General features: G+C 40.3%; 1 protein-coding gene across 1 annotated transcript in view; it reads left to right on the top strand.

Annotated features, from left to right (window-relative positions):
• The window catches only part of plxna2 (plexin A2), an 801,241-nt gene that overhangs the window by 645,554 nt on the left and 142,343 nt on the right, over positions 1–13,344 (top strand). The window contains exons 13-16 of the mRNA XM_061902603.1: positions 5,822–5,973; positions 8,349–8,466; positions 8,547–8,683; positions 12,590–12,757. Coding sequence (XP_061758587.1) covers positions 5,822–5,973; positions 8,349–8,466; positions 8,547–8,683; positions 12,590–12,757 — 575 coding nt within the window. The remainder of the gene's footprint in view (positions 1–5,821; positions 5,974–8,348; positions 8,467–8,546; positions 8,684–12,589; positions 12,758–13,344) is intronic.

The raw sequence follows: 13,344 nt of genomic DNA, 5'->3' as shown, positions 1-13,344 counted from the left end.
ACTTTTACATGCACAGCAATTAATGTCCACACAACGCAGATTACAATGCGGGTGTCCCACTAGGGAAGCCACAACCCCCCCCCCCAGTGGGTGTGCACACGGGGGGGGAGGACAATGTTACTTTTCTGCAGCTCGCACCACCGTTGTGTTCTTCTCTCTGACCAGACACAACCAGACCTCATACTTGAACACTCACAGTTCCCAAAACAAGTTGTTTGAGTGTACTTCATGCACACATTCTAGTGAGTAAATGTGGTTTGGGGTGACTCCTGCAATCAGATAACCCAGCAGGTACACCACACTCAACCCCCGATGTGAACTTGTTGAATGAGCAGCTCAAACCTAACGTTGATACAACGTGCTTTTTCAATGTCGGGTTCTGACGTTGATTTGACATTGAAATTTGGTCATTTCCCAACCAATAATCTACACAAATACAACATTGAAACAACATGCTTTTTGTCAACATTTATTCAATGTTGGGTTCTGACATGGATTTGACCATTAAATTTTGGTCATTTACCAACCAATATTCTACACAAATACAACATTGAAACAACATGCTTTTTGACGTTTAATCAATGTTGGTTTGAAACGTTGATTTGACCATTGAAATTTTGGTCATTTCCCAACCAATATACTACCACGTAAACACAACGTTGAAACAACATGCTTTCTGTCAACTTTTAATTAACGTCAGGTTCTGACGTTAATTTGTTCGTTGAAATTTGGTCATTTCCCAACCAATATTCTACTCAAATACAACATTGAAAGAAAATGCTTTTCGTCAACATTTATTCAATGTTGGGTTCTGATGTTGATTTGACCATTGAATTTTGGTCATTTACCAACCAATTTTCTACACAAATACAACGTTGAAACAACATGCTTTTTGACGTTTAATCAAGGTTGGTTTGTAACGTTGATTTGACCGTTGAAATTTTGGTCATTTCTCAACCAATATTCTATACAAATACAACATTTAACAACATGCTTTTTGTCAACATTTATTCAATGTTGGGTTCTGATGTTGATTTGACCATTGAATTTTGGTCATTTCCCAACCAATATTGTACCACAAAAAAACACAACGTTGAAACAACATGCTTTTTGTCGACTTTTAATTAACGTTGTGTTCTGATGTTAATTTGTTGGTTGAAATTTGATCATTTTCCAACCAATATTCTACAACACAAATACAACGTTGAAACAACATACTTTTTGACAACATTTATTCAATGTTGGGTTCTGACATGGATTTGACCGTTGAATTTTGGTAATTTCCAAACTAATATTCTACAACACAAATACAAAATGCTTTTTAAAAACGTTTATTCAATGTTGAGTTGTTACGTTGATTTAACATTGAAATTTGGTCATTTCCTAACAAATATTCTCCAACACAAATAAAACATTGAAACAACATGCTTTTTGTCAACATTTATTCAATGTTGGGTTCTGATGTTGATTTGACCATTGAATTGTGGTCATTTCCGAGACAAATATTCTACAACACAAATACAACGTTGAAACAACATGCTTTTTGACAACATTTAATCAATGTCAGTTAGTGACGTTACTTCGACCATTGAAATTTTGGTCATTTCCCAACCAATATTCTACCACGCAAACACAACGTTGAAACAACATGCTTTTTGTCGACTTTTAATTAACGTCAGGTTCTGACGTTAATTTGTTCGTTGAAATTTGGTCATTTCCCAACCAATATTCTACACAAATACAACATTGAAACAACATGCTTTTTGTCAACATTTATTCAATGTTGGGTTCTGACATGGATTTGACCATTGAATTTTGGTCATTTCCCAACCAATATTCTACTCAAATACAACATTGAAACAACATGCTTTTTGACAACATTTATTCAATGTTGGGTTCTGATGTTGATTTGACCATCGAATTTTGGTCATTTCCCAACCAATATTCTAATGCACAAATACAACGTTGAACCAACATGCTTTTTGACAACGTTTAATCAATGTTGGTTTGTAACGTTGATTTGACCGTTGAAATGGGGTCATTTCCCAACCAATATTCTACCACACGAACACAACGTTGAAACAACATGCTTTTTGTCGACTTTTAATTAACGTCAGAACCTGACGTTAATTTGTTCGTTGAAATTTGGTCATTTCCCAACCAATATTCTACAACACAAATACAACGTTGAAACAACATGCTTTTTGTCGACTTTTAATTAACGTTGTGTTCTGATGTTAATTTGTTCGTTGAAATTTGGTCATTTTCCAACTAATATTCTACAACACAAATACAACATTGAAACAACATACTTTTTGACAACGTTTATTCAATGTTGGGTTATGACATGGATTTGACCGTTGAATTTTGGTAATTTCCAAACTAATATTCTACAACACAAATACAACATGCTTTTTAACAACGTTTATTCAATGTTGAGTTGTGACGTTGATTTAACATTGAAATTTGGTCATTTCCTAACAAATATTCTCAAACACAACTAAAACGTTGAAACAACATGCTTTTTGATGACATTTATTCAATTCTGGGTTGTGATGTTGATTTGACATTGAAATGTGGTCATTTCCCAACCAATATTTTACACAAAGACAACATTGAAACAACATGCTTTTTGTTAACGTTTAATCAATGTTGGGTTCTGACGTTGATTTGACCATTGAATTGTGGTCATTTCCAAGACAAATATTCTACAACACAAATACAACGTTGAAACAACATGCTTTTTGACAACATTTAATCAATGTTGGTTTGAAACGTTGATTTGACCGTTGAAATTGGGTCATTTCCCAACCAATATTCTACCACACAAACACAACGTTGAAACAACATGCTTTTTGTCGACTTTTAAATAACGTCAGAACCTTACGTTAATTTGTTCGTTGATATTTGGTCATTTCCCAACTAATCTTCTACACAAATACAACATTGAAACAACATGCTTTTTGTCAAAATTTATTCAATGTTGGGTTCTGATGTTGATTTGACCATTGAATTATGGTCATTTCCCAACCAATATTCTACAACACAAATACAACGTTGAAACAACATGCTTTTTGACAACGTTTAATCAATGTTCGTTTGTAACGTTGATTTGACCGTTGAAATTGAGTCATTTCCCAACCAATATTCTACCACACAAACACAACGTTGAAACAACATGCTTTTTGACAACGTTTAATTAACGTTGTGTTCTGATGTTAATTTGTTCGTTGAAATTTGGTCATTGTCCAACCAATATTCTACAACACAAATACAACGTTGAAAGAACATACTTTTTAACGTTTATTCAATGTTGGGTTCTGATGTTGATTTGACCATTGAATTTTGGTAATTTCCAAACTAATGTTCTACAACACAAATACAACATGCTTTTTAACAACGTTAATTCAATGCCGAGTTGTGACGTTGATTTAACATTGAAATTTGGTCATTTTCTAACAAATATTCTCCAACACAAATAAAACGTTGAAACAACATGTTTTTTGACGACATTTATTCAATTTTAGGTTGTGATGTTGATTTGACCATTGAATTTTGGTAATTTCCAAACTAATGTTCTACAACACAAATACAACATGCTTTTTAACAACGTTAATTCAATGTCGAGTTGTGACGTTGATTTAACATTGAAATGTGGTCATTTCCTAACAAATATTCTCCAACACAAATAAAACGTTGAAACAACATGTTTTTTGACGACATTTATTCAATTTTAGGTTGTGACGTTTATTTGACCATTGAAATTTGGTCATATCCCAACCAATGTTCTACAACACAAATACAACGTTGAAACAACATGCTTTTTGACAACGTTTAATCAACCTCAGGTTTTGACATTGATTTCTTGGTTGAAATGTGGTCATTCCCCAACTAATATTCCAAAACTCAAACCTAACGTTGAAACAACATGCTTTCTAACAACGTTTATTCAATGTCGGGTTCTGACGTTGATTTGACCCTTGAATTTTGGTCGTTTCCCAAACAACGACGTTGATACAACGTTAAAACATAAGCCTTGTCTCACTTTACAAAGGCAACTATTTTGCAACATTGTTTCAAAGTGTCGTGGAAATTTCTTAAAAGACGAGCCTTTAGTGACAAATCGCGTTGAAATGATTTATTAAAGTAACAAACAAATAATAACAAGCTTTGCAAAGCGAGACCAAACCAGAACGACATATCCGTTTGTTCCAGCTTGTTCTTACCTGCCTTGGAATATGTCATGACTATTATACATTCTCAGAAGTCCCACCCTCCATGCTTTTTTTTTTGTAAGGGGCGCTGGAAGCCAGCAGACCCGTCAGCGATCCTGTTCTGTCTCCCTGTAATGTTTGTCTGATCTTGAATGGGATTGTGCTGAAAATTTTAATTTTCCTGAAGGAACTCTCCTGACGGAATACATAAAGTACTATCTATCCATCTATCTATCTATCTATCTATCTATCTATCTATCTATCTATCTATCTATCTATCTATCTATCTATCTATCTATCTATCTATCTATCTATCTATCTATCTATCTATCTATCTATCTATCTATCTATCTATCATTAACATACAGTACCCCAGTGGAATGAATGCCCAAGGTCCTGTGAAGGGGAGGGGGGGGTCACTCAGGAAAGGGCAACAGTTTAGCACGGGGGGGGGTGCCAGGGAGAGAAAACACACATGCCCAGAACAACTAAAGTCCACATGTCACATCAAAGACACAGAAGACAGAGCTTAATCAGATAAGAGATCACTTGCTAAGTGTCACATTCCTGAGCCCAATAAACAACTTTTGGTACCCAGTTCCAAGAACATCATCTATTTAAACGAGTATAAGTAATTTTGCTATCACAATAGTCACTCCTCCACTTGGGAGTTCAAGTACCTAGGAGTCTTGTTCACGAGTGGGGGAAGAGTGGATCGTGAGATCGACAGGCGGATCGGTGCGGCGTCTTCAGTAATGCGGACGTTGTACCGATCCGTTGTGGTGAAGAAGGAGCTGAGCCGGAAGGCAAAGCTCTCAATTTACCGGTCGATCTACGTTCCCATCCTCACCTATGGTCATGAGCTTTGGGTCATGACCGAAAGGATAAGATCACGGGTACAAGCGGCCCAAATGAGTTTGGGTCTCTCCCTTAGAGATAGGGTGAGAAGCTCTGCCATCCGGGAGGAACTCAAAGTAAAGCCGCTGCTCCTTCACATCGAGAGGAGCCAGATGAGGTGGTTCGGGCATCTGGTCAGGATGCCACCCGAACGCCTCCCTAGGGAGGTGTTTAGGGCACGTCCAACCGGTAGGAGGCCACGGGGAAGACCCAGGACACGTTGGGAAGACTATGTCTCCCGGCTGGCCTGGGAACGCCTCGGGATCCACCGGGAAGAGCTAGACGAAGTGGCTGGGGAGAGGGAAGTCTGGGTTTCCCTGCTTAGGCTGTTGCCCCCGCGACCCGACCTCGGATAAGCGGAAGATGATGGATGGATGATGGATGAATAGTCACTTTTTTAAAGGACACGTACGCGTAATCAACGTTGTATCAATGTCTGCTAGGAAGTCCACGGCACCAGAGTTGACGCCATTCCCTTTCACACAGACGGTGTCCTGCCTCTGTTACGGCCCCCCAATACTACTAAGAAAGACTTACGAGACAGACAAAAGTCGGGGACGAGCAAGGTTTGTCGGGCTGAAAGGACGCCAGCATAGAAGATTACAAAATAAACTTGACTTTGCAGAGCGTTTGTGGAGAGTCTCTTCAATCTACATCCAGGTCATTATGCGGACCTGGACCCTTATCTGGTCTTCCTTGCACCCGCACAGGTGACTCCAGTCGCTGGACCCCCAGACGGCGGTACAAGAGTGACCATCCACGGCACCAACCTTGGTCTTTCCTTCTCGGACGTGGTGGGCAACGTGGAGGTGGCGGGGGTGCGGTGTGCGCCTGTGCAGGACGGCTACATCGTCGCCGAACAGTAAGTCAGTGCGCTTGCTCAGCGCCCTCTGGAGGCTCATCAAATATTAGCGTCCCAAGAAAATGATGCTGTTAATGACCAATGCCATTTGGGGGGATTTTTGCCCATAACCAGAGGTCCTACCCGGATAAAAGGGCCTGATTGTCATGATCTGTGGTCTAGATCATGTTTTGTTTAGTTATGTTCTGTTAGTTTTGGACTCTATTAGTTCCTCTTTGAGCTGTAATTTGACCCCCTTTACATGCTTCAAAACTAACCAAATTTGACACATATCAGGACTGGCAAAAATTGCGATCTAATACAAAAAAAAAACAACCCCCAAAACTCAAAATTGTGCTCTAGCACCCCCTAGGAAGAAAACACAGACAAAACTGTTTGTAACTTCCAGCAGGAATGTCGTAAAAACAAGAAACAAAAAACACTATGTAGGTCTCAGTTAGACCTATATTTCATCCACTGAGACCCCCAGGCTAAAATCAACAGAAAGTTTGGTATTCCCACTTCAATACAAAAACTGGCTAAAAAAAATGTAGCTTTTTTTCAAACATAACGTTTGTCGTTTGTCGTTTCGGCTTCAAATAAGCACAGAAGAGAGATTGAACCCTTCTGATTAAAAGTTAAAGAAAGAGTTTTAATTACTACCCCGGTTTGGATTTTATGAGCCCGCAAAGAACCATTGCGCTGCTGCTGTTGTCATAAAATAAATAAATGGGTTGTACTTGTATAGCGCTTTTCTACCTTCAAGGTACTCAAAGCGCTTTGACACTACTTCCACATTTACCCATTCACACACACATTCACACACTGATGGAGGGAGCTGCCATGCAAGGCGCCAACCAGCACCCATCAGGAGCAAGGGTGAAGTGTCTTGCTCAGGACACAACGGACGTGACGAAGTTGGTACTAGGTGGGATTTGAACCAGGGACCCTCGGGTTGCGCACGGCCACTCTCCCACTGCACCATGGCGGCTTTCTGCTCAGACAAAATTGTAGCACTGTCATACACACATGAAACAGAACCCTCAATGTAGGTCTCACTTAGACCTATATTTCATACACTGACCGCCCCCAACTAAAATCAACAGGAAGTTTGCTATTCCCACTTCAATACAACAACTGCATTACATTCACAATGCATTAGAGTCTCAAAATGTCAGCACCAAGGCGTCCTTATAAAAATGCCCAAGCCACTTTACAACATTTATTACTATGAGACTGATGTATAACACGTGTATACAACATCCATCCATCTTCTACCGCTTATCCGGGCTTGGGTCGTGGCGGCAGCAGCCAAAGCGGTCCCGTCCATCGCTGCTTGCAGCTTTAATTTATTTTAGTTTTCATGACGACTCATTAGTTTCACCTGCCTCATGTGTTCGGATCACGCACCTGCTTTAACCGGAGACTATTATTTAAGCCTGTTTTGCCAGTTAGTCGTCCTGGCCACATTACTCTGTTCATGCCATAGATTCATGCTCTGTAATGATTGTTTCATGCTGGTGTCATGCCACAGGATCGTGATTGTTTTCATGCGATTGTTCACTTCTTGCGATGCCAAATAATTAAACATGTTCCTACCTTCACGCCTGGTCCAGAATAGTCCGTTTGCGTCCTGGTAGAACAATCCTCACATTACCTCACGTGGGCAATCTATAAAATAACATGTACTATTAGTGGACGTGTGATTTACCAAGACTGTGTGTGCTATTGAAAAGTAGTGCAGACCGTCCTGTTGAAATGAGGGTTTGAGGGATGGAAGGTCACGGTCATTCAATGTTGGTTTCCGGCCATGCCGCTTACGTGCAGTGATTTCTCCAGATTCTCTGAAGCTTTTGATGATATTATGGAGCGTAGATGTTGAAATCCCTAAATTCCTTGCAATTGCACTTTGAGAAAGGTTGTTCTTAAACTGTTTGACTATTTGCTCACGCAGTTGTGGACAAAGGGGTGTACCTCGCCCCATCCTTTCTTGGGAAAGACTGAGCATTTTTTGGGGAAGCTGTTTTTATACCCAATCATGGCACCCACCTGTTCCCAATTAGCCTGCACACCTGTGGGATGTTCCAAATAAGTGTTTGATGAGCATTCCTCAACTTTACCAATATTTTTTGCCACCTTTCCCAACTTCTTTGTCACGTGTTGCTGGCATCAAATTCTAAGTTAATGATTATTTGCAAAAAAAAAAAAAATGTTTCTGAGTTTGAACATCAAATATGTTGTCTTTGTAGCATATTCAACTGAATATGGGTTGAAAATTATTAATTGTATTCCGTTTATATTTACATCAAACACAATTTCCCAACTCATATGGAAACGGGGGTTGTAAAAACGAACCTTGAATTTCACAAAACCTGAGACATATTTGTTTTGTGTAGGATTGTTTGTGAGATGGAGGCGACCCCTGCTGAAAGTCCGCCCGGTCCGGTCCAGCTTTGCGTCGGGGAGTGCAGGCCGGAACTCCGAGCTCGATCCAATCAACTCTACTCCTTCGTGGTAAAACACCTCGACTTAACAACATCCATCAATCTGCCACTTTCACACATATGTTAATGTTTATGTTGTGTTTATTCTAGACGCCCACCATCACGGGCGTGTCACCCAGCAGAGGCCCGGAGTCCGGGGGCACCAGGGTGACCATCATGGGCGAGAACCTCGGCGCCGGCAGCAACGTCAGCGTTCAGTTCGGGAACCAGACGTGCGAGTTCTTCAGGTTAGTCCTCATCAACCACTCTTGTGTTGCTTTTACCTTCAATCCTCTTTTTGCACACTTTAATGCGATATCAACTAAAACCAGTGGCCTAGGTCTCCCACCTAGGCCTTCTAGTGAGATCCCACTTCAATGATCACCTCTCAAAATACCATCATTGATGGTTTGAACAGTATAAACACTTTGTAGGGCTCAACTGGCACATTTACCGTCATGGAAACGACTACTTCCTGAAATATAACAAGTACCGAAAATGTGTATTGTCAAAGGCCTACTGAAAGCCACTACTAGCGACCACGCAGTCTGATAGTTTATATATCAAACATGAAATATTAACGTTGCAACACATGCCAATACGGCCTTTTTACTTTACTAAATTGCAATTTTAAATTTCCCGCAAAGTTGAAAACGTTGCGGTATGACATCACAGATTGTAACGGACATTTTGTTCCAGCCCGATCCCAGCTATAAGTCGTCTGCTTTAATCGCATATTTACACAGTATTCTGGACGTCTGTGTTGCTGAAATCTTTTGCAATTTCTTCAATGAATAATGGAGACGTCAAAGAAGAAAGCTGTAGGTGGGAAGCGGTGTATTGCGGCCGCCTTTAGCAACACAAACACAGCCGGTGTTTCCTTGTTTACATTCCCGAAGGTGAAGCTTTACTATGGAACAGAGCGGTCAAGCGAACATGGTTCCCTACCACATGTCAACCGGCAGGTTTCGGGGAGAAATGTGTGGTAATAAGTCGGCTCTTACCGTAGCCATGAGCAGAGCTTGTGTCGTTCCTCATGCACCTGTCAAAGACGCAGCTGCGGACTCTCTTGCCTCCTCCGACCGGCCGTCCCCCGAACGTGGGATTCTTCCACCGTGGAGGAGGGGGGAAAAAAAGCTCAGACCGACCCCAACGGCTGCCTCCGCTTCGCCTCGTCAAGAAACATGGCTTCGCTCAAAGACACTGGCGGTCACCACACCCGTGGCCACACCCGTCCGACTTTCAGGTAGCATATAATCTCACTAAAACACTAGTAACACAATTGTTGTTTTTTCTATATTTAAAAATCAATAAACCCGTATCAGCTATTTAAACATATTTTGTGTGGTACTGTCAACATTAAAATTGCAAAAAACATACAGAACGTGAAAAAATAAAGAAATAAAATATCTGAACTCAGTTCGTAGAACCCATTGGACGCCGTATCAGCCAGTGGTACCGCTCGTAGTCGCTTGATTCATGGTCTCACAAGATGTAGTTTCTCTTTAAATATCTTTCTTGAAAATATGTATCTGCCACCTAATTGATTCATGGTCTCACAAGATGTAGTTTCTCTTTAAATATCCTTCTTGAAAATATGTATCTGCCACCTAATCAACATTTTGTTCTCCTCTGTGGGCTAAAAAAGTGAGCGCCGCTGATTTCTCCGCTGGCCGGGTCTGGCTCCGGCGCAACACTTCCTGCTTCAGTAAATTGCAACTTGTGATTGGATACTGATTCATTCATTTTTTTTCAATTTGTCGCACTTTTAATATTATTATTTTTACCTTGCAATTTATTTATTTATTTACTTTATATTCGACTCCTTTTACCGTATTGCTTTTGAACTATCTTGTTTAGCTCATTCATTGTTTATGTTATTTGTTTGTTTTTTGTTTTTTTGCTGTATGCTTTTTAACCTGTAAAGCACTTTGGTTCAGTTTAAAAATTGTTGCAAACGTGCTACATAAATAAAATTGTCTTGCCTTGCCATACTCACTTTGGAGTGATAAGTGATTATCCAATCACAGTCTGGTCAACACCAGGCTACTGTCAACAACTCCTCATCTGATTGGCTATGGGCAATTATCTATCAACCGTATGTGCCCGTTCACTTACAGTGCACGGACATTGTTGTTTCTGAAGGCAGATTAGGTACAGCATGGCAACATAAGCTAGCTGGATTCTGATTGGATAAAAATATGTATAATAAGACATGAAGAGATTGTGAATACTTTTACATAATTAGGGAAAATCAATTAAAAATCAAAGCAGCGATGGACGGGACCGCTTGGGCTGCTGTCCCCGCGACCCAAGTGGTAGAAGATGGATGGATTATTACACAGAGAAAAAGTTGTATACACGTGTGTTATACATCAGTCTCATAGTAATAACAGTTGTAAAGTGGCCTGGGCATTTTATAAGGACGACTCAGTGCCGCCATTTTGAGACTCTAAGGCATTGTGAACGGAGTGGAGCTTTTGTATTGAAGTGGGAATAGCAAACTTCCTGTTGATTTTAGCTGGACGTTGTCAGTCTATGAAATATAGGTCTCAGTGAGACCTACATTGAGGTTTTTGTTTCATGTGAGTATGACATTTCTACAGTGAGTTAGAGGCAGTTTTGTCTGAGCAGGAAGCCGCCATTTTGTGACAACATTAGCGCAACTCCAACACCGCACCGGTATTTTGCGGGCTCATAAAATCCAAACCGGGGTAGTAATTTAAACTCTTTCATCAACTTTTAATCAGAAGGGTTCAATCTCTCTTCTGTGTTTATTAGAAGCGGCTACGAAAAACGGCCTCAGAGGAGATAATGTTTGAAAAAAAGCGCTTTTTTTTTTTTTTTTTTTGCCAACTTTTGTATTGAAGGAAAATTGTAAACTTCCTGTTGATTTTAGCTGCGAGGTATGAGTGTATGAAATATAGGCCTAACTGAGACCTACATAGAGGTTTTCGTTTCATGTTTCTACGACATTGCTACTGGAAATTACAGACAGTTTTGTCTGTGATTTCTTCCTAGGGGGCGGTAGAGCGCAATTTAGAATTTTGGGGTTTGGTTTTTTTGATTAGATCGCAATTTTTGCCAGTCCTGATGTGTGTGTCAAGTTTGAAGTATGTTAAGGGGGTCCAATTACAGCTCAAAGAGGCGGCGGAGTAATAATAAAGAATAATAATATTAATAAAACCTTAGAAATTCAATAGGGTCCTCTGTCCCAAAGGGACATCGGTCCCTAATTACTTTATTTAATTATGATGATGACTTCTGGTTATGTTAAGCCAGCAGAGAAGGTTCTGGTTCTGACGGCACACCCCTGACTAAATTGTATTATTTTTTTCTTTTGGAAACACTCTTTGGATCCGAGTTAAGCCAAAATAATCCTCACTACAGCGTGGTTTGGCTAATAATAGCGCCGACACTCCTGTGGACATCTTTTATGTATTTATTTTGGATTGAAACCTGCTCTTTCTTCTTTGCACACTCCTCTTTCCTCCGACTCCCGTGGGCCCAAAAGCTGTCTTTGATCTTACCAAGCAAAAGGCTTGTAAAACTCCACTGTGTACGATGGGAAGCGACGTGAAGGTGTCGGTTTCTTTGATCTACTGTGATCCGCGGGAAGATCTTGTCCTGACCTGAGATCTACAACGCGGAGAGGAAGCAGGACGTTACGCAAGCTCCAGGCATCTTTTCTTTGAACTGTTTTGTGACCGAGGGCAAGAGCTGTTTACGACCCCCCCTCCCCCTTCTTCTTAGAAACGGCCGTTGCCATGTAATCAGGGAAAGTCATAATAAAAGAGGAGGCGAGCATGGGACGACTCTCTACAAGAGTACAGGTGTACGCGCTCTAATCATTGCGCTAAATTGAATCCTGTCTCTGTTTGATTCCTTGCTTCTGGTCTGTTTAATCGATGTCATCGGGGTTTGAACCGGACAACTACTTTTGTATCCATTGCTTCATTAGATACTAGATAGATAGATAGTGCTTTATTGATTCCTTCAGGAGAGTTCCTGACCTATTGTACCTCATTTATGTCACGGTTAAGACAGTGTCAGGTTTAAGCACTGAACCATTTATTAAACAGAACAAGAAGCAAGGAATCAGCACAATTATAAAGCAAAGTATCGCGGCCATGATCGTTTCTGTGTGCTTGCAGTCGAACCATGACAGAAATCGTGTGCTGCTCGGCGCCGTCCCTGTCCGGGATCGGCCCGGTCCGTACCAGCGTGAGCGTGGACCTGGCCCTAATCCGAGAGAGCCTGACCTTCGAGTACATCGACGACCCCACCGTGGCGCGCATCGATCCCGACTGGAGCATCGCCAGGTAAAGTCCCAAACACGCCCGTCATTCAAGTTCCCATCCAAGTCGCCGCTGGGAAGTTCTGCCGGTCGATACCGTCCTCCTTCCACTTGGTGGAGATGAGATGGAGCTGGGATGGATGCTCCGCTAATTAAAAGGAGAAAATCAATGTGATGTCTCCTCAACGTAGTGAGAAATCACGCTCAAGTCCAGCGCTTTCATCTAATGGCTTCCTTGTTGTCCTAAAGAGTGTCTGAAGACCTCACCAGATAATAAATAACAAGACAATTGAGTGTGATATAAAATCATTTATTTATGATATAAGATCATTTATTTATGATATAATTGTAAAATGTAACGGAATATATAAATATGATATAAGATCATTTTTATTTGAATTTATATATGTGTGAAATAAGAGAATTTATATATAAGTGTGATATAGGAGAATTTATATATGTGTGATATGAAATAATCTATATATGATATAAGTGTGAAATAAGACAATTCACATATGATATAATAGTGATATAAGATAACTTATATATAAGTGATATAAGATAATTTATATATGATATAAGTGTGATATAAGACAATTTATGTATGATATA

This window comes from Nerophis ophidion, linkage group LG06, assembly GCF_033978795.1.
Source record: "Nerophis ophidion isolate RoL-2023_Sa linkage group LG06, RoL_Noph_v1.0, whole genome shotgun sequence".
Classification (NCBI taxonomy): domain Eukaryota; kingdom Metazoa; phylum Chordata; class Actinopteri; order Syngnathiformes; family Syngnathidae; genus Nerophis; species Nerophis ophidion.
Note: the sequence above shows the minus strand (reverse complement) of the source record. Positions and strands in the feature narration are given on the sequence as shown.